Source organism: Muscardinus avellanarius, assembly GCF_963383645.1.
Source record: "Muscardinus avellanarius genome assembly, chromosome: 1".
In the NCBI taxonomy this organism is placed as follows: Eukaryota; Metazoa; Chordata; class Mammalia; order Rodentia; family Gliridae; genus Muscardinus; species Muscardinus avellanarius.
Genome location: NC_137786.1, coordinates 234,714,227 through 234,735,396, shown reverse-complemented (window position 1 = coordinate 234,735,396; position 21,170 = coordinate 234,714,227). Strand labels below are relative to the sequence as shown.

Genomic DNA, 21,170 nt, shown 5'->3' with positions numbered 1-21,170 from the left:
TGGCTTCGAACCTGCGCGATTCTCCTGTCTCCGCCTCCCACGCGAGTGGATTACAAGCGTGCGAATTTTATACACACACAGACACACACACATAGACACACATGCATAGACACACACACACACACACACACACACACACACACGAAAAGAAAGGAATATAGACGGGAGTGGTGGCGCACGCTTGTAATCCCCGCGCCTGGGAGGCGGAGACAGGAGGATCGCGCAGGTTTGAACCAGCCGCGCTGGCTTAAGAGACCCTGTTTCCAAAAATAAAAATAGGTCTGGGAGTGTAGCCCGGAGGGAGAAGGGCTTCCAGTACCCGGGTACCACCAAAAAAAAAAAGGAACATAAATGAAGAGGTGGTCTCCTCTAGAAACTGGATGTCACAGGGACTCTAACTTGCAGAGGACGCAGGGCAGTGACCGGGCAGATGACCGGGCCCTTGTCTAGAGTCAACATAAACACGAAGGTCACGCCTACCACCACAAGTCAGCAGGTTCTGCAGGAGCACGAGGTGGACCGGGCACGAGCACCGGGGCGTCCCGTCGCCCTTGGCGATGCAGATGTGGGAGCAGCCGCCGTTGTCCCGGGCACACGGGTGAGCTGCTGCAGGGACAAAGCAAGATGGGGCGTCAGGCTCTGCCCCCCACTTCAGGGCCAGATTGTGGGGGGTGGGGACGCAGCGCCAGGTTCCTCCAGGGCGTCCTCCCGCTTAGTCCTCTAGGCAGGCTGCAGAGTTAGTTCTGTTCCCCCTACGGACATAGATATTGACATCGTGATGGAATTTAAACAATTAGAGAACTCGACCAACGCCACCAAGCGTGATGTTCCTGCCCGTCAGGGGGCGTGCCAGCCCCTCTGTGTCCCCATCACCACACTGCCCATCACTGCATCATCTACGGGGGCTCCGTGGGGTGCCCTAAAGAGCTATGTCCACATCTTGTCCCTGGAACCTGTGAGTGTGACCTCATTTGGAAAAGGAGCTTTGGAGATATAACTAAGTCAAGGGACCTCGAGATGAGGTCACCCTGGATTATATAAACGGGGCCTAAATCCAACAGCAAGCGTCCCCACCAGAGAGGACAGAAGCTGGTGCCAGGCCCTGGGTCAGTGCCTGGACCCCCAAGGGAGGAAAAAAGCAAAAGAAAGCTTGGGGTTGGAGCGTAGCTCAGTGGTAGAATGTGCCAGGCCCTGTGTTCAATCCCTGGTAACACACACACACACACACACACACACACACACACACACACACAGCCAGGCACAGGTGGTGTAAACTGGAAACCCCAGTACATGGGAGGCTAAGATAGGAGGATTATGGGTCTAAGGCCAGACTCAGCTACTTAGTGAGACCCTCAGAAATCAAATGAGACTCTGTTTCAAACTAACAAATTAAAAAGGTTATAAACCGGGCGTGGTGGCACAGGCTTGTAATCCCAGCATTCAGGAGGCTGAGACAGGAGGATCTCGGTTCATGGCCAGCCTCAGCTACTTAGTGAGGCCTTTTGCAACCCAGTGAAACCCTGTTTCAAAATAAAGACTAAAAAATAGGGCTAGAGGTATAGCTTAGAGGTAGAATGCCCCTGGGTTCCATCCCTAGTACCACACACACAAAAAAAGCAAAATAAAAAATAAAATAGGGTAGAGGGTGTGGCTCTTAAAAAAAAAAAAACTGGGTATGGTGGTGCACGCTTGTAATCCCAGCATTCCAGAGGCAGAGACCAGACAGTTGCCCTTTGCAATTTAGTGAAACCCTGTTTCAAAAATAAAAAGACTAAAAAATAGGGCTGGGGGTGTATCTCGGAGGTAGAATGCCCCTGGGTTCCATCCTGGGTACTGCAGAAAGGAAGGAAGGAAGGAAGGAGAGAAAGAAAGAAAGGAAAAAAGAGATAAGAAAAGGAAGAAAAGAAAAGAAAAGAAAAAGAAGAAAAGACAAGACACTCGCTGCTTGCTCCGTGCTGCGACTCAGGGCAGGACCTGAGTGCTCAGCCACCGCCTAATGGGAGATAATGAGCCCTCCTGCCTGCGCCAAGGGCCGCAGTGCTGGGAGCCGACGCCGCCCTCCCCGCGGGCCGCCTCTCGTACCGAACTCCTCCGGGCTGACTTCCTCCACGCCGTGGATGCCCGTGAGGTGGGCCACGCGGCCCTGGACGCGCGTGCGCTTGGCCCCGGTGGTCTTCTCCACGCGCTCGATCATCTGCTGCTGGCGGTCGACCCAGTAGAGGTGTCTGCCGAGCACGGTCAGGCCCACGGGCTGCACGATGTTCGAGTCCTCCAGGGTCAGGCGGTTGGCCCCTGCAGGAGGACGGTCCCTGAGCGCGGTGGTTCTGGGGTGCGGCCTCTGCTCCGCTCGCTCGGGGGAGTGAGGTTTAAAGAGAGGCCCAGGGAGCTGCGGCCCCGTGCTCTGGACAGACCCGGGGGCTGCCAGGCGCCCTGAAGTCACGCTGCTCCCAGCAGGGCTGGCCTGGGGGGCAGCGCCACAGGCCCCAATGCAGATCCCGGGCACTGCCCCTCAACATGGGGCCCTCCCTCCTGCACCTTTCTTTTTATGGTACTGGAGATTAAGCCCAGGGGCATTTTGTCCCCAAGCTATCCCCTCAAACCTATTTGATTTATTTCTATTTTGGGTGGTACTGGGGATTGAGCCCAGGGGCAAGGCCAAGGGGCCGGGGACCCAGGCCACACCTGACAGGTCACAGCTCTCGATGCGCTTCAGGTCCGCGTCCACCCAGAAGAGCTTGCCCAGCACGTTGTCCACCACCAGGGCCACGGGCCGGATGAGGCCCGTGGTGAAGAGGACCTCGCGCTCCGTGCCGTCCAGGGCGGCGCGCTCGATCTTGGCGGCGCGCTCGGGCAGGTTGGTGAAGTACAGGTGCCTGCAGAGGGCGGGGGCAGCCAGGCGCCTGAGCGAGCGCGCCCCGTCCGCGCCCACCGCGGGCTCCAGCGCTACACAGGGTAACCAAGACGCGCTGGGGCAGGTCTCATCCTCGACCCAGTGAACGCACCCTTCAAAGAGACAGAGGAGGCGCACGCTGATAACCCCAGCGCTGGGGAGGCTGGGACAGGAGGATGGCGGCCAGCCTCAGCTACTTACTGAGGCCCTCTGCAACTTAGCGAGACCTTGTTTCAAAATAAAGGATAAAAATCAGGCTGGGGGTGTCGCTCAGAGGTAGAATGCCCCAGGGTTCCATCCCTGGCATCACACACACACACACACACACACACACACACACACACACACACACACACAACACACACACACACACACACACACACACACACACACACACACACACGGGCCTCAGAACTTTTTTTTTTTTTTTCAGCACTAGAGATGGAGCCCAGGGGCATGGCATTCTATCTCTGAGTTACACCCCTACCCTGGTTTTTTTATTTACTATTTTGAAAGAAGGTCTCACTGAGTTGCAGAGGGCCTCACTAAGTAGCTGAGGCTGTCCGCGAACCGCGATCCTCCGGTCTCAGCCTCCCGAATGCTGGGATTACGAGCGTGCGCCACCACGCCCGGCTTCAACATTCTCTTCTTAGAGTCCTTCCTGTGTCCCTCGGCTAAATCCCCGATTCCCAACATCATTGACGCTCTCCAGCACGGTACAGCGCCGCCCACCTGCCCACACCGCCCTGCCAGCTCCTACCCTCTCTCGGCATTGACTGCAATGGCCCGGGGCTTGTCACGGTCCCCTCGGAGCACCACGCCCATGGCCTCCCCGTCCAGCCGGTGCGCGTTGATGGTGTTGGTGGCCTCGCACGTCCAGTACAGCGTGCGGCTGTAGATGTCAATGCTCAGGTCATGCGGCTGCCTGTCCGGGTTTTGGTTGGGGCCCGCGGAGGTCAGCACGAAGGGCTGCAGGACAGAAAAGGCCAAAGTTGGGGTAGTCAGAGACCCCGAGAGCTCAAGGAGGTGAAGCCCGGAGCGCAGCTGGAAGCCAAACTCCAGCACTGATCGGGGGATATTTCTTTTTTGTTGTTTTATGTGATACTGGGGATTGGATTCAGAGCATTCTACCTCTAAACCTTACTCTCAGGCTAATCATATTTACATATAGATATTTCCTAGTACCCCCAAGCTGATCACACACACACACACACACACACACACACACACATGTGATATATGATATATGATATATATGTCATAATATTTACATGTAGTTTTTTCTCGGTACTGGGGGTTGAATCCAGGGGCACTGCACCTCCGAGCTCCACCCCCAGCCCTATTTTTTATTCTTTATTTGGAAACAGGGTCTCACTGAGTTGTGGAGGGCCTCGCTAAGTAGCTGAGGCTGGCCACGAACCTGCGATTGTCCTGTCTCAGCCTCCCAAGTACAAGGATTACAAGTGCACACCCCTATTATTTATAATTATTATATTAATGTACTATTATATTATTTTTTTATTTATTTCTGGGTGGTACTGGGGTTCCTGGAAACCCTTCGGCCTACACTCCCAGACCTATTTTTATATTTTTATTTGGAAACAGGGCCTTCTGTGTTATTTGGAAACAGCGCGGCTGGCTTCGAACCTGCGCGATCCTCCTGTCTCCGCCTCCCAAGCGCGGGGATGACAAGCGTGCGCCACCGCGCCCGGCTATATTATTTATTTGGAAACAGGGTCTCACTCAGTTGTGGAGGGCCTCGCTAAGTAGCTGAGGCTGGCCTCAAACCCACAATGCTCCTGTCTCAGCCTCCCAAGTACTGGGATTAGAGGCCCATATGCACTACCACACCCGGCTAGGTGCTCTGCTCCGATCTGCTCTTAACCAGGTGCCCAGCTGAGAACGCACAGGACTTCCCTGACACCGGCCTATGTCAGAGCTCCTGGCATGCCCTCGGACTCGCTTATTTCACTCCCTAGGTTGCTGAGGCCGTCCTCAAACCGATGAGCCTCCTGTCTCAGCCTCCCAAATACTGGGATTACAGTCATGCGCCACCATGCCTGGCGTAGCGTAAATTTTCTTACAGCACCTGGTTCATTGTCACAATTAGTCCCCTCAGGTATGAAATCTTAGGCAACTGGCAGTGTTCACAGGAGCCAAGGGGCGGAAGGGTCTGTGTCCCTCAGTGGGTGAACAGATGGAGCCCAGCCAGACAATGGATAGCACCCATCCTTAGGAAGGGAGGAAGTAGCTGTCACACCCACCACACGAATGAATCAGTCACCAAGAGACAGATACAGCGTGACCCCACTTAGGTGAGGGCCCTAGGCTCATCAGGTTCAGACGGGAAGTCTGAGGGGATGCCGGGGCTGGGGAGGGGATAAAGAGCCAGTGGGGTCAGAGTTTCAGTTTGGGAAGAGAAAGTTCTAGAGATGGGTATAGTGGGGATGGTGACACAGCAATATAAATGTGCCTAATGCCACTAAATTGTGCACTTAGAACTAATTAAAATAAGCCAGGCATGGTGATGTACACTTATAATCCCAGCACTTGGGAGGCTGAGATGGGAGGATAGTGGTTTGTTGACAGCCTCAGCTACTTATGAGGCCCTTCACAACTCAGCGAGACCCTGTTTCAAAAATAAAAAAGACTAAAGAATAGGGCCGAGGGTGGAGCTTGGAGGTGCAATGCCCCTGGGTTCTATCCCCGGTACCAAAAAGTTAAAATGAGCAGGGCATGGTGGCGTATGCTTGTAATACCAGTACTTGGGAGGCTGACACAGGAGGATCGCAGGGTTGAGGCCACCCTTGATTACTTAGTGAGGCCCTCTACAACTTAGTGAGACCCTGTTTCAAAATAAAGAATAAAAGCTGGGAGCTGGGTGTGGTGGCGCACGCTTGTAATCCCAGCACTTGGGAGGCTGAGACAGGAGGATCGCACAGGTTCAAAGCCAGCCTCAGCTACTGAGTGAGGCTCTCGGCAACTTAGTGAGACCCTGTTTCCAAATAAGATATAAAATGGGTCTGGGAGTATAGCCCAGAGGTAGAAAGCCCCTGGGTTCCACCCCCAGTACCACCAAAAAATCAAAAAATCAAAAATAAATAAATAAATCCAGGGGCAGTCTACGTGCAAGCTATACCTCCAGCCTTATTTTACTTTTTATTTTTTTGTGTGGTACTGGGGTTCCTGGAAACCCTTCTACCTCCGGGCTACACTCCCAGACCTATTTTTATACTTTTTTTTATTTAGAAACAGGGTCTGCGCGATCCTCCTGTCTCCGCCTCCCCAGCGCGGGGATTACAAGCGTGCGCCACCACGCCCGGCACTTTCTGTTTTTGAAACAGGGTCCTTTGAGGTTGCTGAGTGAGTGTCTTCCTGAGGTGCCGAGGCTGGCCTCGAGCCTGCCACCCTCCTGCCTCAGCCTCCCCCGTACTGGGCTTGCAGGGATACGCCACCAAGCCTGGCAGAAGGCATGTTCTGAAAACAGACGTGTTCTGAGGCAGCTGATACGGGAGAGGTCAGCCTGAGCACGACCCAGATTTTTATTTCTGCTCATGGACAATTTCATCCAGGAGAAACCCTAAGTGAGCGAGAGGGCAGCGCACTCCACGCCCACCCCCGCCTGGGCCGGACCTCCACCCGCTCACGCAGCAGGCCTCGCTCCTCCGTTCAGAGACCTCGTCTGAGCCCCTGATCACAAGCAACTCCCGGCCTCGACCAGCCTCGCGGGCTGACCGCAGGACGGAGGTGTGCACCTTACCACAGGACGGAAAGGACGCTCTACTGTATCACATACATCCTCCCGCCCCGATACTGGGGATCGAACCCAGGGACGCACACAAGCTAGGCAGGTACTCTACCACTGAGCTACACACCCAGCCCATTTGTGTGTGTGTGTGTGTGTGCGTGCGCGTGTGCGTGTGTGTGCGTGTGCGCGCGCATGTGGTACAGGGACGGAACCCAGGAGTGCTCTAGCACTAAGCTATATCCCCAGCCCTTTTTAAAGAAAAGAATTGATGAATTAATTTTGTGGTAATAGGGATGGAGCCCAGGGGCTTTCTACAACTCCAGGCTACATCCTCAGACCTATTTTCTTTGTTTTTTTTCTTTTTTGGCGGGTCTGGGGATGGAATACCCAGAGTCTGGAACCCAGGAGCATTTGACCTCCAAGCTATACCCCCTGCCCTATATTTTTATTATTTATTTTGAAACCGGGTCTCACTGAGTTGCAGAGGGCCTCACTAAGTAGCTGAGGCTGTCCGTGAACCGCGATCCTCCGGGTCTCAGCCTCCCGAGTGCTGGGATTACAAGCGTGCGCCACCACACCCAGCTTATTTTCTTTACCTTTGTAAAACAGTCTCGCTAAGTTGCTGAGAGCCTAAGTTGCTGAGGCTGGCTTCAAACCTGCAATCCTCCTGCCTCCCAAGTCACTAGAATTAAGAGGTGTGTACCACTGTGCCGGCTTACGTGTGTGGGTATGTGTGTGTGTGTGTGTTTGTGTGTGTTGATGGGGATTAAAACCAGAGGCTTTCTACCTCTGAGCTATGTTCCCAGCCCTATTTTATTTTTTATTTTGAAACAGGGTCTCATTAAAGCCTTGGTGGTGAGGAGATAGAAAGGAAATAGGCAGATAGGGAAAAGGCCTTGGTAGAAAAAAGCTAATTTCCTGAGTTTCCTGAGGGGCGACAAATGCCTGAAACTCCAAAGGCTCAGAGATAAGAAGGCCAGAGCTTCACAAAGCCATCCTGAGTTTCCTAATCTACAAACCCACCAGAGCAAGTCTGGCATTCCTGAAAGGAGACCCTTCAAAGGACTTACAAATGTCCTATGCAAATTCTCCTTGGAGTCACCCTAACACAAACGGTCAGGCATCGGCCAGTCAGATGGCAAAAGGGGGGGACTTCCCGCTCGGGACCCCCTCCCCTTTTGGGGAGCTGTTCTCTCTCTCTCTCTCTCTCTCTCTCTCTCTCTCTCTCTCTCTCTCGCAGGTCGTGTTGGCCCTGAGAGAAGGCAGAGTGCATCTGAGGGCACGTGGCTCGGGCAACTCTCGAGTAGTGACCTGAAGGCCTCTGCTGGACATCATGGCTGACCAGGCCCCTAGGGGTGACCTGTACCTCTTTTCTGGCAGATCGCGTGGACTCTGGGAGAAAGTAGTTTGCAACTGATGGGCACTTGGCTCGGGCGACACTCGGATAGTGACCCTGAAGGCAGCTACTGGACCCCGGAGTTCCGACCGCCCCTATGGGGTGTTCGGCCACTTTTCTCTATTCCCTTCTGGCAGATCGCGTGGACTCTGGAAGAAAGCAGCCTGCACCTGAAGGCAATTCGGCTTGGGCTACTCTCAAGTATTGTCCTGAAGGCAGCTGCTGGACCCAGAGTTCCAGCCCTTTGGGGGTGTTCAGCCACCCTTGCCCCATTCCCTGCTGCTTCCAATAAACCTTTTACTCCCCTTCCTGAGGTCTGCGGGTGTCATTCTTCGCTCTCCGTAGACAGGAACTCGCCGGGGTTTTCTCGCAAGAAACCCCCGTTTCAGTGGTGCACACTTGTAATCCCAACATACGGGAGGCAGAGACCTGAGGATCACGGTTCACAGACAGCCTCAGCTACTTAGCAAGGCCCTTCGCTACTCAGTGAGACCCTATTTGAAAAAATAAAGAAAAAAAAGAAAAAAGGGCTGAGGGGTAGCTTGGAGATACAGTGCCTCTGGGTTCCATCCCCAGTACCGTGAAACCAAACCAAACAAAACCCCCAGGTCTCATTAGATTGCAGAGGGTGTCACTAAATTGCCAATGTTGGCTTCAAACCTGTGATCTCCCGTTGCTACACCCCCCTGCCCTATTTTTTATTCTTTATTTTGAAACAGGGTCTCACAGAGTTGCAGAGGGCCTCAGTAAGTAGCTGAGGCTGTCCGAGAACCCGGATCCTCCAGGTCTCAGCCTCCAAAATGCTGGGATTACAAGCATGCGCCACCACGCCCGGCGCCTCCCAAGCATTAATATTGCAGGCACGCACCACGGAACCCAGTCTAACAGGGCTTTTGAGTGTCCTGCCCTACACCCACCCACAAGCGACTTTTAGGAGCTCCCTTACTACTTTACAAGATTAATTATACATTTGCTATACGACATAAAGGTTCCACCCAGAGTAACCATTTCCCACTCGGTCTCTGCAACGGGAACAGCTTGGAAAGAAAAGGCCCCAGGTGCGGCCTGACCCACACCACCAGCGCTGCTACCTCAGCTGGGAAATCCAGCTGCTATACCTAACCACAGTCCAGGGTTCCATGCTCAGGACCACACCCTGCAATTACATAATGGGGGCCCAGTCACCGTGTCCCCTTACCCTTGCTCGACTGCCGCCTGCCCCCCGCGCCCGCCCGGGCCCCGCTCACGGTGCACCTGCCTGGGTCCCGTCATCTCTGGCGCGCTTGATGTTCTGGCGCCCGTCCACCCAGTAGATGAACCCGTCCAGCGGGTCGTAGTCGACGGCCTTGACGTTCCTCAGCCCATGCAGGGGCAGGACGAGGTCCGGGCCGCGCCGGTCGTCCGGGATCATCCGGCTGATCGCACTTTTCTGGCTGAAGAGCAGGAAGGTGGAGGGTGCTAGAGCAGGGCAGACGGAGGAGGCTGTGGTCAGCGGGTGAGGCCGAGAGACGACCGCACCACCTCCTTAGCAAAGCAGACGGAAGATCAGGGCGGCCTCTCCTTCGCGGCAGGATGGGCAAGAGACCTGCAGCCAGCTGCCTGGGCCACTCAGATGCGTGGGGAGCCACCAGCTGCGGTCGCTAGCAGAGGGTTATGGCGGGCAGTGGAAATCCAGGTCACTGTGTGGGGGTCGGGTCTCCAAGGCGGTACCCCTTCTGTACTCCACCCGCCCCAGGGTCTGGGGCCCGGGGAGACAGAGAACAACAAGGCCCAGGGAACTCGGGGTGGGAGGCCGAGGCTGCCCACCACACAGCGGCTGGTGGTCTAGTGTGAGACTCGGCTCTTTTATTTTTATTTTGTGGGGGGGTACTAGGGTTAGAACCCAGGGGCCATCTACCTCCAGGGTACAACCCTGACCTATTTTATATTTTATTTGGAAACAGGGTCCCACTAAGTTGCAGAGAGCCTCACTAAGTAGCTGAGGCTGGCTTCGAACCTGTGCGATCCTCCTGTCTCAGCCTCCCAATTCATTTTATTTTGCAGTACTGGAGATGGAACCCAGGGGCATTCTACCTCCAAGCTAAACCCCCAGCTCTATTTTTTATTCTTTATTTTGAAACAGGGTCTCACTGAGTCCCAAAGGGCCTCATTACGTGAGGCTGGCTGCGAACCGCAATCCTCCCGTCTCAGCCTCCCAAATGCTGGGCTTACTTACTAGTGTGCGCCACCACACCTGGCTGTGAGTGGCAGGGGGGTGTAGCTCGGAGGTCAATCCCAGGTTCCTCAGTGACATCGTTGCTAGTGCTCTGTACAGCACAGGCTCAGGCAAGGACCGGACACAGACAGTTTCATAGCTGGTCAGGTATTGTGCAGGGGCGGAATTATGACCGGCTCTGGGTGGCCACACAGACGGGCTACCAGGATCACCTGCGCTCACGGAGCCGGGGTGAGTCCCTGCAGGCCTCGCTGCAACCTGTTTTCTTATTATTGACACGAGAACAAAGAGGTCCACCTACTTCTTTTTGGGGGGGCTCTAGGGCCTCACCAACTTGCTGAGGCTGGCCTCAAACCCACAATCCTCCTGTCTTAGCCTCCCAAATACTGGAATTCTGGGCAAGCGCCACCATGCCCGAGTAGGCACACCTACTTCAGAGGGTCAGCGCAGGATTCCCCAAGCTACACATGGCCACCTGCAAGAAAGTTTGCTGCGTCAAGACAGACTCTAACTTTCCCCACTGTGTGGCCTTACGTGGTTTACTAGAGCTCTCTGGGAAATGAAGACTGGGGCACTGCCTGCCTGTGGGAGTGGGGATTAAACAAGCGCCAGGGAGCCGGATGCGGCGGCGCACGCTTGTCATCCCAGCATTCGGGAGGCTGAGACCAGAGGATCGCGGTTCACGGACAGCCTCAGCTACTTAGTGAGGCCCTCTGCAACTCAGTGAGACCTGGTTTCAGAATAAAAAATAAAAAACAGGGCTGGGGGTGTAGCTCGGAGGTTGAATGTCCCTGGGTTCCATCCTCAGACCCGCAAAAAAAAAATAAATAAATAAAAACAAGGGCCAGGGACACGCCTAGAACAGAGAGACAACCTGAGCCACCCCCCAAGGCTGGGACATTCAAAAACCCTCCCTGGGGCCAGGCGTGGTGGGCACGCTTGTCATCCCAGCATTCAGGAGGCTAGGACAGGAGGATCACGGTTCACAGCCAGCCTCCGCTACTTAGTGAGGCCCTCTGCAACTCAGCGAGACTCTGTTTCAAAAAAAGAGTAAGCTGGGCATGGTGGCGCACGCTTGTAATCCCAGCATTTGGGAGGCTGAAACAGGAGGATCGCGGTTCGCAGACAGCCTCAGCAACTTAGTGAGACCCTGTTTCAAAATAAAGAATAAAAAAATACCCGGGCGTGGTGGTGCACGCTTGTAATCCCCGCGCTTGGGAGGCAGAGATAGATAGGAGGATCGCGCTGGTTCGAAGCCGGCCTCGCTGGCTTAAGAGACCCTGTTTCCAAATAAAAATATAAAATAGGTCTGGGAGTGTAGCCCGGAGGTAGAAGGGTTTCCAGGAATTCCAGTACCACCAAAAAAAAAAAAAAAAAAAAAAACCAGGGCAGGGGGTGTAGCTTGGAGGTCACATGCCCCTGGGTTCCATCCCCAGCACTGCAAAAAAAAAAAAAAAAAAAACCCTCCCTGGGCATCTGCCAGCACAGGCCCTGGCCTGTTTTGTTTATTTGTACCTTGATGAAGGAACAGGTTCTTTGCTGCCAAGGTGCACCACTGGCCCAGCCATCCCTGTGCGCCCAGGGACGCCTAGGGCCGGCCAGCTACGGCTGAGGGGCGGGCGGGGGGCACTTACGGCTGCAGTTGCGACTGCCGGGGTCCAGGGTGTAGTGCGAGGCGCAGCCGCAGCGGTGGCCGCCGGGCACGGCGAGGCACAGCTGCCCGCACTGGCCGTTGCTGTGCACGCAGTCGTTGAGGCCGTCCTGGCGGGACGAGTGGAACACCAGGATGTCCATGACGAAGTCCAGGTGGCCCTGGATGAGCGTGCGGTTGCGGCCGCTGCTCTTGTCGGCCCGCTCGATGCTGTGCAGGGTCCAGTCGGTCCAGTAGATGTAATCGCTGTACTGCGTCAGGCCGAAGGGGTGCGGGAGGTCGTCGGCGATCACCGCCCGCTCCTGACCTGCGTGGAGACGCAGGCGCGAGGTTGGCGCTGGCCGGCTGGCCGCAGGGCACTGCGCAGGGCCCCTTGCAGCCGGGGACCACGCCTCGGCCTCAGGGCTCCGCGGCTTCAGGAACAAGCTCAGCTGGCACTGCCCGCTGCCCACCGACCCGGCCACCGCGCGCCAGGGCGCACACGCAAAAGGAACACACGCAGCACGATGGCGCAAAGGGAAGACTTGTAATAGCCAGACCCAGGCCTCCGTCAATGGAAAAACGGGGTGTCTTTGCACAGTGGAAAAGTAATAGCAATATAATCTATATTTTATATGCACATAAAATAGGTATGGCATTCTACCTCCAAGCTAAACCCCCAGCCCTATTTTTTTATTCTTTGTTTTGAAACAAGGTCTCACTGAGTTGTAAAGGGTCTCGCTAAGTAGCTGGGGCCAGCTGCGAACCACAATCCTCCTGTCTCGGCCTCCCGAATGCTGGGATTACAAGCGTGCGCCACCACGCCTGGCCACTGGCGCGTGCACGTGCGCTTTCTGTCCCTCTCTCTCTCAAGGTACTGGGGATGGAACCCAGGGGCGTTCTATCTCTGAGCGACACTTCCAACCCTATTTTTTATTCTTTATTTTGAAACAGGGTCTCACTAAGTTACAGAGGGCCTCACTAAGTAGCTGAAGCTGGCTGCAGACCCAAGATCCTCCCTGTCTTAGCCTCTCAAGGACTGGAATTACTATCTCCGGGTACCCAGGGGCTTTCTACCTCCGGGCTATACTCCCAGCCCTATTTTATATTTTATTTTATTTATTTTTTATTTTTGGTGGTACTGTGGTTCATGGAAGCCCTTCTACCTCCGGGATACACTCCCACGGGCTACTCTCCCAGACCTATTTTTTAACTTTTTTTATGTGAAAACAGGTTCTCTTAAGCCAGCGAGGCTGGCTCTGAACCAGCGCGATCCTCCTGTTTCCGCCTCCCAAGCGCGGGGATTACAAGCGTGAGCCACCACGCCCAGCTATATTTTATTTTTAAACAGGGTCTCACTAAGTTGCTGAGAGCCTCACTAAGTAGCTGAGGCTGGCTTCGAACCTGCGCGATCCTCCTGTCTCAGCCTCCCAAGCGCTGGGATCACAAGTGTGTGCCACCAGGCCTAGCTATTTATTTATGTATTTATTTTTTGTGGTACTTGGGTTCCTGGACGCCCTTCTACCTCCAGGCTACACTCCCAGACCTATTTTATGTTTTTCTTTTACTTGGAAACAGGGTTTCTTAAGCCAGCAAGGCTGGCTTCGAACCTGCATGATTCTTCTGTCTCCACCTCCCAAGCACGGGGATTACAAACTTGTGCCACCACGCCCGGCTAGTCTTTTTATTTTTGAAACAGGTCTCACTGAGTTGTAAAGAGCCTCGCTAAGTAGCTGAGGTTGGCTGCGAGCCTGCGATCCTCCAATCTCAGCCTCCCAAGTACTAGGATTAATAGCATGCACCAGGTGGGAATGGTGGTGCGTGCTTGTAATTCCAGCATTCAGGAGGCTAAGTCAGGAGGATCGTGGTTCGTGGACAGCCTCAGTTACTTAGTGAAGCCCTCCGCAACTCAGTGAGACCCTGTTTTAAATAAAGAATAAAAAATAGGGCTGGGGGTATAGCTCAGAGGTAGAATGCCCCTGGGTTCCATCCCTAATACCGCCAAGAAAAACCAAAAAGACCCCCCAAAGTCATAGATGCTTCCAGCTGCCTTCGTCTATCTCCATGTGTCTGTCTGTCTGTCTGTCTGTCTCTCTCTCCCTCCCTCTCCCTCTCCCTCTCTCTCGCGTGCTCGCCCAGGACTGGGGGCCGGGCAGCCTCCCACAGCCATCACGGTGACCCGACACTCAGAGGCAGAGCACCTGGGTGAGGCAACTAATCCCACAGCCACAACTCTGCGGGGCAGAAGACGCCGAGGCACAGAGGGCTGGGGACCTGGCAGGCGCGGTGCACGCTGGGCAGCGAGACCCAGACCCAGGTCCTGATCCAGGCAGCCAATGGTGTCAGGCACCGTGACCCCCACCCCGGCAGCGGCCCGGCTTCCCCGTTACACCCCAGGCAACATCTGGGGCGATCAGTGGAGGAGTCCAGCGACAGTCCTCAGGCCAGTCAGTGTACTGGCCACCTCGATTCACAGGGCCACCATTTCCAGGACTCTGGCTGGCTTCCCTCTGAGCGGCCCTCCTGGGTGACCCGTGAGGGTAATCCCTGCAGCCGCTGCAGCTGCCCTGTGATTGGTCCCTATCTGGCACCAGCTACGGGCAGAGGCTGAGCAAGTGACTCCCAATGGGACAGCAGCAAAAGCCTCCAGGACATTCAGACCTGGGCTCATGAACCAGGTCGGTCAGCATCTCGGGGTCTGCAGCCCACCCCAGACAGACATCAGGAAGCAGGGGCTTGGGCACCGGCCCTGCCTAGGACCTGGGCCTCGGTCTCCTCATCCATACAAGGGGCGCAGCGGCATCTCCTGCACACGGTCGGGGCAGGGATTAGGAAGAGAGCTAAAGTCTGTCCATTCTTCCTGAGGCCTTCTGCAGGACTACACAGCCCTACGGCCCAAGGCAGAATCAGCCAGTCAGGACCAGCAAAGACCCCAAGTGGCAGGGCCGTCCAGGAGCCGTCCTCCTGCAGCTCCTCCTCTGCCTGCGCTGAAGCCGTGGGCGCCGGGGGACAGACGTGGGCCCCTAGGCCTCTGCACCTCAGTCCTCCCGCTCTCCCAGCGGGGGTCTCTGTTGTGCACAATACCCTGTGACTTGGTGTACCACCCAGAGAGCTCACAGGGCCACCCCAGCAGAGTGGAGTCCAGAGTCCCTTGTCCTGGACCCCCATCCTGTTCCTACTGCTCCAGGGGCTAGAGGGACAGGTTCTTTAAAACTTTCTCAAGCTTTATCTTGTGTGTGTGTGTGTGTGTGTGTGTGTGTGTGTGTGTGTGTGTGTGTGGTTCTGGGGATTGAACCCAGGGGCATTCTACCTCTGAGCTACACCCCCAGACTTTTATTTTTTGTCTTGAAATGGGTCTCATTAGGTTGTTGAGGGTCTCACTAAATTGCTAAGGCTGATCTCAATCCTGAGACCCTCCTGTCTCAGTCTCCCAAGTCCTGGGATCCCAGGCGCATGCACCATGCCTGGCTGGGCTTCATTTTTGTCAGCTATGATAAAGAAATGAGCGTGCCCCTGCGGGACACCTGGCACGCGCGCAGGGCGGGGTGAGACTGGCGAGGGCCCGGGTCACATGGAGCGCTGTGGCGCCCTGGCTCACCGGGGCTTCTGGACACCCAAGCAGCAGGCGTGGGCAAGGAGGGCCCCGAGGGGGAGGCCGACCCCTGCGAACCGCCCACAGCGCCAAGCCCCCGGCCCTCACCCAGCATGTTAGACGATTCGATCATGTTGGTGTCCAGGTCGGTCCAGTAGAGGCGCTGGTCGGCATAATCAATGGTGAGGTCGTTGGCCCGGCCCACCTTGTCCACCAGCGTCATGGAGTTGGTCCCGTCCATGAAGGCCCGCACGATCCTCGGCTTGCCGCCCCACTCGGTCCAGTAGATGTAGCTGGAAGGCAGCGGGGAGGGCGGACAGGCGGAGTGAGCCGGGCCAAGCGCTGCAGATGGAGGGGCTACGACCTGGCCTCGGCTCGCCCTCCCACGGTGACGTCCAGCAGGACAGGTCACACCCTGCTCTGAAGTGCGCTCCCTGAACTTCCAAAGAGGCTTACCTGGCACCAGGGATTTAACCAGAGGCATCTTGCCTCCAGGCTACCACTCTAGCCCTTGTTTGTTTGTGAAGTACCAGGGATGGAACCAAGGGACATTTTACCTCTGAGTCACACCCCAGCCCAATTTTTTTATTCTTTGTATTTTATTTTGTGGTACCCAGGATGGAACCCAGGCGGGCATTGTACCTCCGGGCTACACCCCCTGCTCTATTTTTTTAGTATTTATTTATTTATTTATTTATTTATTTATTTATTTATTTTTGTGGTACTGGGGTTCCTGGAAGCCCTTCTACTTCCGGGCTACACTCCCAGACCTATTTTTACATTTTTATTCGGAAACAGGGTCTCCTAAGCCAGCGTGCGCGGCTGGCTTCAAACCTGCACGATCCTCCTGTCTCCGCCTCCCAAGCGCGGGGATTACAAGCGTGCGCCACCACGCCCAGCTTTAGTCTTTTTATTTTTGAAACAGGGTCTCACTGAGTTGCAAACCCTAACCCTAACCCTAAGTAACCCTAACCTTCACTAAGTAGCTGAGGCTGTCCGCGAACCACGATCCTCCTGTCTCAGCCTCCCAAATGCTGGGATGACAAGCGTGCGCCATCATGTCTGGCTTCTTTTTATTTTTGAAATAGGCTCTCACTGGGTGGCAAAGAGCCTCACTAAGTACTGAGGTTGTCTGTGAATTGTGATCCTCCTATCTCAATCTCCCAAATGCTGGGATTACAAGCGTGCACCACCACACCTGGCTTCACCTTGTTATTTTTTAAATTTGAAGCAGGATCTTTTATTTATTTATTATTATTATTATTATTTTTTTTTTTTTTGGTGGTACTGGGGATGGAACCCAGGGGCATTTTACCTCTGAGCCACATCCCAACCCTATTTTTTATTCTTTATTTTGAAACAGAGTCTGAGTTGCAGAGGGCCTCACTAAGTAGCTGAGGTTGTCCTTGAACCGCGATCCTCCTGTCTCAGCCTCCAGAATGCTGGGATTACAACGAACCAGGATCTTGTTAGGTGGCCGAGGGTCTTGCTAAATTGCTGAGGCTGGCCTAAAACCAACAACCCTGTGTCAGCCTCCAGAGTACTAGGATTGCAGGCACGCACCATAATACCCGGCAAAATACTTTTTTTTTTTTTTTTTGCAGTGCTGGGGATTGAATACCAGGTTCTCGCACATACTAGGCAAGAGATCTACCACTGAGCTACACCCCAGCCTGGTAAACATGCATCTGCAGCCACAAAAACCAGCACACAGAGGAAGGGACTGTAGAACGGACCACTCAGGAGAAGGCGCACTGGTGGGGACAAGCGCTGCCTCGGCTGGCCAGGATGCCGTGTGGGTGTGGGCAAACTGGGATGGAAGGCGGCCCTTTACCTGCAGTGTAGAGAGCCAGACCCTGCGCCGAGAAGGTGAGGCGGGGGCTCTCGGCTGCCCACCACATCTCCGGCTTGGTGGGAAAAGGACGCTCACGCCCTTATTCTGGAATTTTGGAATTTCCCTTGGCAGCAGGATTCCATGGTCCTGAAATTTCCCCTCCTCCCTAACCGCGCGTGCTACGAACAGCCGGGAGACAGGCAGGCCTGGGATGCTCCGCACACGTCGAGGATGCTCTGGGAGGATGTCCGGGTCCAGCGGCTGCACGGCCGCCCGCCCAGCCCGCACTGCCTCTTAGGCTGTGGCTCCGCAGCCTGCAAGACTCCATTTCTGACCACCTGAGGACCTCAAGGCCGCTCTGCATGCAGTGTGGCCACAGGGTGAGGAAACCGGGCCCTCGTGGGGCCCGAAATGGCACTGCCAGGCCCAGTACCAGCCGAGGCAGCCATGGACCTCGTGGAGGGAGCTTCTCTACATCTGTAACATGAGAGACAGAGACTGCGCTGGCAGCCCAGTGCCCAGCAGAGCTAAGGGATGGCCTCCAGGGCCCCGCCAGCCCTGGCCGCCTTCGAGGCTGATGGCAGTTAGTGTGACTCCAATCACAGGGCCTGGTGGGCAGCCGGGGACGGCCATCCCGCCGGCACCACCACACCAGCGATGCCCGGATTATCTTACCCTTTGGTGGGGTCCAGGGCCAGCGACCTGGGGTTGTCCAGGTCCCTCCACACGAGGACCTGCCGGAACTTCCCATCCAGCCGGGCCACCTCGATCCTGTTGGTCCCGGTGTCGGCCCAGTAGAGATTCTTGCCCATCCAGTCGACCGCCATGCCTTCGGGGTAGTCAAGGCCGAACTCAATCACATGCTCCACGGAGCTCCCGTTCATGAAGGCTCGGCTGATGGTCTGGGCGGGCCGGGGAGAAGGGTCACGTTTTTAGGAGCCAACATCTTTTTTTTTTTTTTCTTTTGAGACGGGGTCTCGCTAAGTTGCCTGGAACTGGCCTGGAACTCACAGTCCTCCTGCCTCAGCCTACCAAGTGGCTGGAATTACAAGCATATACCACCACATCGCACTCAGAAGCAGCACCTTTTGCAAACATCTAACCATGAGGTGCTTGGCTACCTGGGACCACTTCTGAGCCATTTGGGACCAGTTTTTTTTGGTTTTTTTTGTTTTTTTTTTGCTGGTCTGGGGATAGAATCCAGGGACATTTTACCTCCAACTGACAGCCCTGTCCTATTTTTTTATTCTTTATTTTGGAACAGGGTCTCACTAAATTGCAGAGGGCCTCACTAAGTAGCTGAGACAGTCCGCAAACCACGATCCTCTGTCTCAGCCTCCCGAGTGCTGGGATCACAGGCGTGCGCCACCACGCTCGGCTGACATGACATTTCTTTACATACGCCCGCCCTTAGCCTCGGAGTTGCGATACCAGGCGCAAAGCTTCCACATAAAGGCTGCGAGTGCGAGCTCAGCGTCATACCTTCAGGCTGACATCTGTCCAGTAGATGTGGTTATTGGACACATCAAAGTCCAGTGCCGAGGCCTCCTTGACGCCAGTCAGCGGGATGGCCACATCGTTGTTGTTGGTCTCCAGGGAGATCCTGTGGATGGCGGCCCTGCTGGTGAACACCAGGAAGGCCTCGGGGACGATGCAGGTCTTCATGTCACTCAGCAGCTCCAGGCCGATGGGGCAGCCGCACTTGGTGGCGCGGGGGGTGAAAAAGCAGAGGTGGCTGCAGCCCCCGTTGCCCTCCGCACACGGGTTGGTCCCTGGAGGCGAACACACAGCTCTAGAAGTCACCGCAGAGGCCGGCGCAGCCTGGCCACGCACGCATGCACGCACGCACGCACACACAGGGCCAGGGGGCTGGGGACAGTGGGAGGAAGCCCCGCAGGATGGCCACCTAAGGCCTTCCTGGGACGGTCCCTGCCACGTGCCAGCTGCTGGGCCTAGCGGCCGCCCGCCCTACCCCACCCCATGGACTCGGGAGGCAGGCTCAACCCCGGTTTCCAGGGGAGGAAACTGAGTCACAGAGGAGTTGTGGAAGTAACTAAGGAAGCGAGGAACAGCTTAGAGGAAAAAGCCAGCAGCCAGCCCAGCCTCCTGGCCGGGGACCCTAGCCCAGCAGGGCACGAGCTGCCCGCCCTAGGCCTGGACCCGGCCTGTTAGCAAGGGCAGCTCCCGAGGAGCGCCCAGAGGCTGCCTGGGGATCGCCGCGCTCTCAGGCACCTCCAAGCTCGGACTTGCACAGGACGGCCAGCAGAGGGGGGTGTGGGGTGTGGGGTGTGTGTGTGTGTGTGTGTGTTTGTGTGTGTGTGTCTACAAGTTGAACCCGGGGTGTTCGCTCTCTGATCTCCACACCAGCTCCTTTTGTTTTGTATTTTGAAGGAGGGTCTTATTATCATATGCTGGCATTGAACCTGCGATCCTCCCATCTCAGCCTCCCAAGTACTGGAAAAACAGGTGTGTGCCCCAGTGGCTGGCTAAACCCCACTTTTTTGTGGTACTGGGGGTGAAACCCAGAGGCATTCTACTTCTAGGCTATATTCTCAGCCCTATTTTGTATTTTATTTGGAAACAGGGTCTCACTATGTTGTGGAGGGCCTAAGTAGCTGAGGCTGGCCGCGAGCCACGATCCTCTTGTCTCAGCCTCCCAAGTGCTGGGATTGCAAGTGTGGGCCACCACGCCCAGCCGTTCCGCCCCTTTTTAAAAGTAGATGGTAATAACAAGTTCCTTTATTTCAGGCCAGCCAGTTGTCTCACTCTGCTAATGGAGTGCTATTCTAATGAGTTTTAATTTATTTTTATATTTTTATTTTTGGTGGCACTGGGGGTGGAACCCACTGAGAGCCTCACTCAGTAGCTGAGGCTGGCTTCAAACCTGCGCGATCCTCCTGTCTCAGCCTCCCAAGCTCAGGGATTACAAGGTGCACCACCACGCCCGGCCAATTTTTTGTTTTTTAAACAATCACAAGTGGATCTCACCTTCCACAGTGGCTGTGAGTGTGTACTTAAAGGTGGCTGCAAACTAACCCCGTCTCCGCCAGTGCAGCGGTGCACGCCTGTAATCCAGGACTTGGGAGGCTGAGAAAGGAGGGTCCTGGCAGCCTCAGCCAGTGAGTGAGACCCTGTTTCAAAGTAAGAAATTAAAAAAGGGCTGGGGGTGTAGCTCAGTGGTAGAATGCCCCTGGGTTTAATCCCCGGTACCACAAAAAAAAGAAAACTAAGCCTGCCACACCACAGCCTTTGCCAGAGCGGCACAGCTGCTGTAAAGACTGTGCACAGACAGGAAACACGGCTGATCCTAAGGTCACCTGGCTGCCTCACCGAAGGCCTCCCTGGCATGTCTGCGCCCCACCTGCTCCCCGGTTCCAGGGTTTTTTTGGGGGGTACCGGGATGGAACCCAGGGGCATTCTACCTCCAAACTACACCCCCAGCCCTATTTTTTTATTCTTTATTTTTTTGAAACCAGGTCTCACTGAGTTGCAAAGGGCCTCACTAAGTAGCTGAGGCTGTCTGCCAACCATGATCCTCCTGTCTCAGCCTCCCGAATGCTGGATTACAAGTGTATGCTACCACGCCCAGCTTTGTTTTTTGTTTTATTGGAGTTTTTTTTTTTTTCCCCCAGTACTGGGGATTGGACACAGCAGGGGCTTTCTACCTCTGAGCCACATCCCCAGCCCTTTTTATTTTTTATTTTGAAACAGGGTCTTGTTAAGTTGTTGAGGCTGGCCTTGAACCTGCAATTCTCCGGTCAGCCTCCCATATAAGGAAATGTATGTGCCACCACGTCTGGCTACCTCCTTTGTTTCCTATATATTTGCTTATTTTGTGGTGCTGAGGATGGACACATTTGAAGCA

At 55.1% G+C, this 21,170-nt stretch overlaps 1 protein-coding gene across 2 annotated transcripts in view; it reads right to left on the bottom strand.

Moving 5' to 3' along the window:
* LRP5 (LDL receptor related protein 5) overlaps positions 1 to 21,170 on the bottom strand; it is a gene marked incomplete at both ends in the record, with an annotated part of 101,777 nt that overhangs the window by 12,412 nt on the left and 68,195 nt on the right. For both annotated transcript variants that reach the window (XM_080717297.1, XM_080717298.1), the window contains 9 exons: positions 481 to 606; positions 2,083 to 2,292; positions 2,683 to 2,873; positions 3,651 to 3,859; positions 9,293 to 9,492; positions 11,884 to 12,207; positions 15,580 to 15,764; positions 17,981 to 18,207; positions 18,788 to 19,077. In XM_080717297.1, the coding sequence (XP_080573423.1) occupies positions 481 to 606; positions 2,083 to 2,292; positions 2,683 to 2,873; positions 3,651 to 3,859; positions 9,293 to 9,492; positions 11,884 to 12,207; positions 15,580 to 15,764; positions 17,981 to 18,207; positions 18,788 to 19,077 (1,962 nt within the window). The remainder of the gene's footprint in view (positions 1 to 480; positions 607 to 2,082; positions 2,293 to 2,682; positions 2,874 to 3,650; positions 3,860 to 9,292; positions 9,493 to 11,883; positions 12,208 to 15,579; positions 15,765 to 17,980; positions 18,208 to 18,787; positions 19,078 to 21,170) is intronic.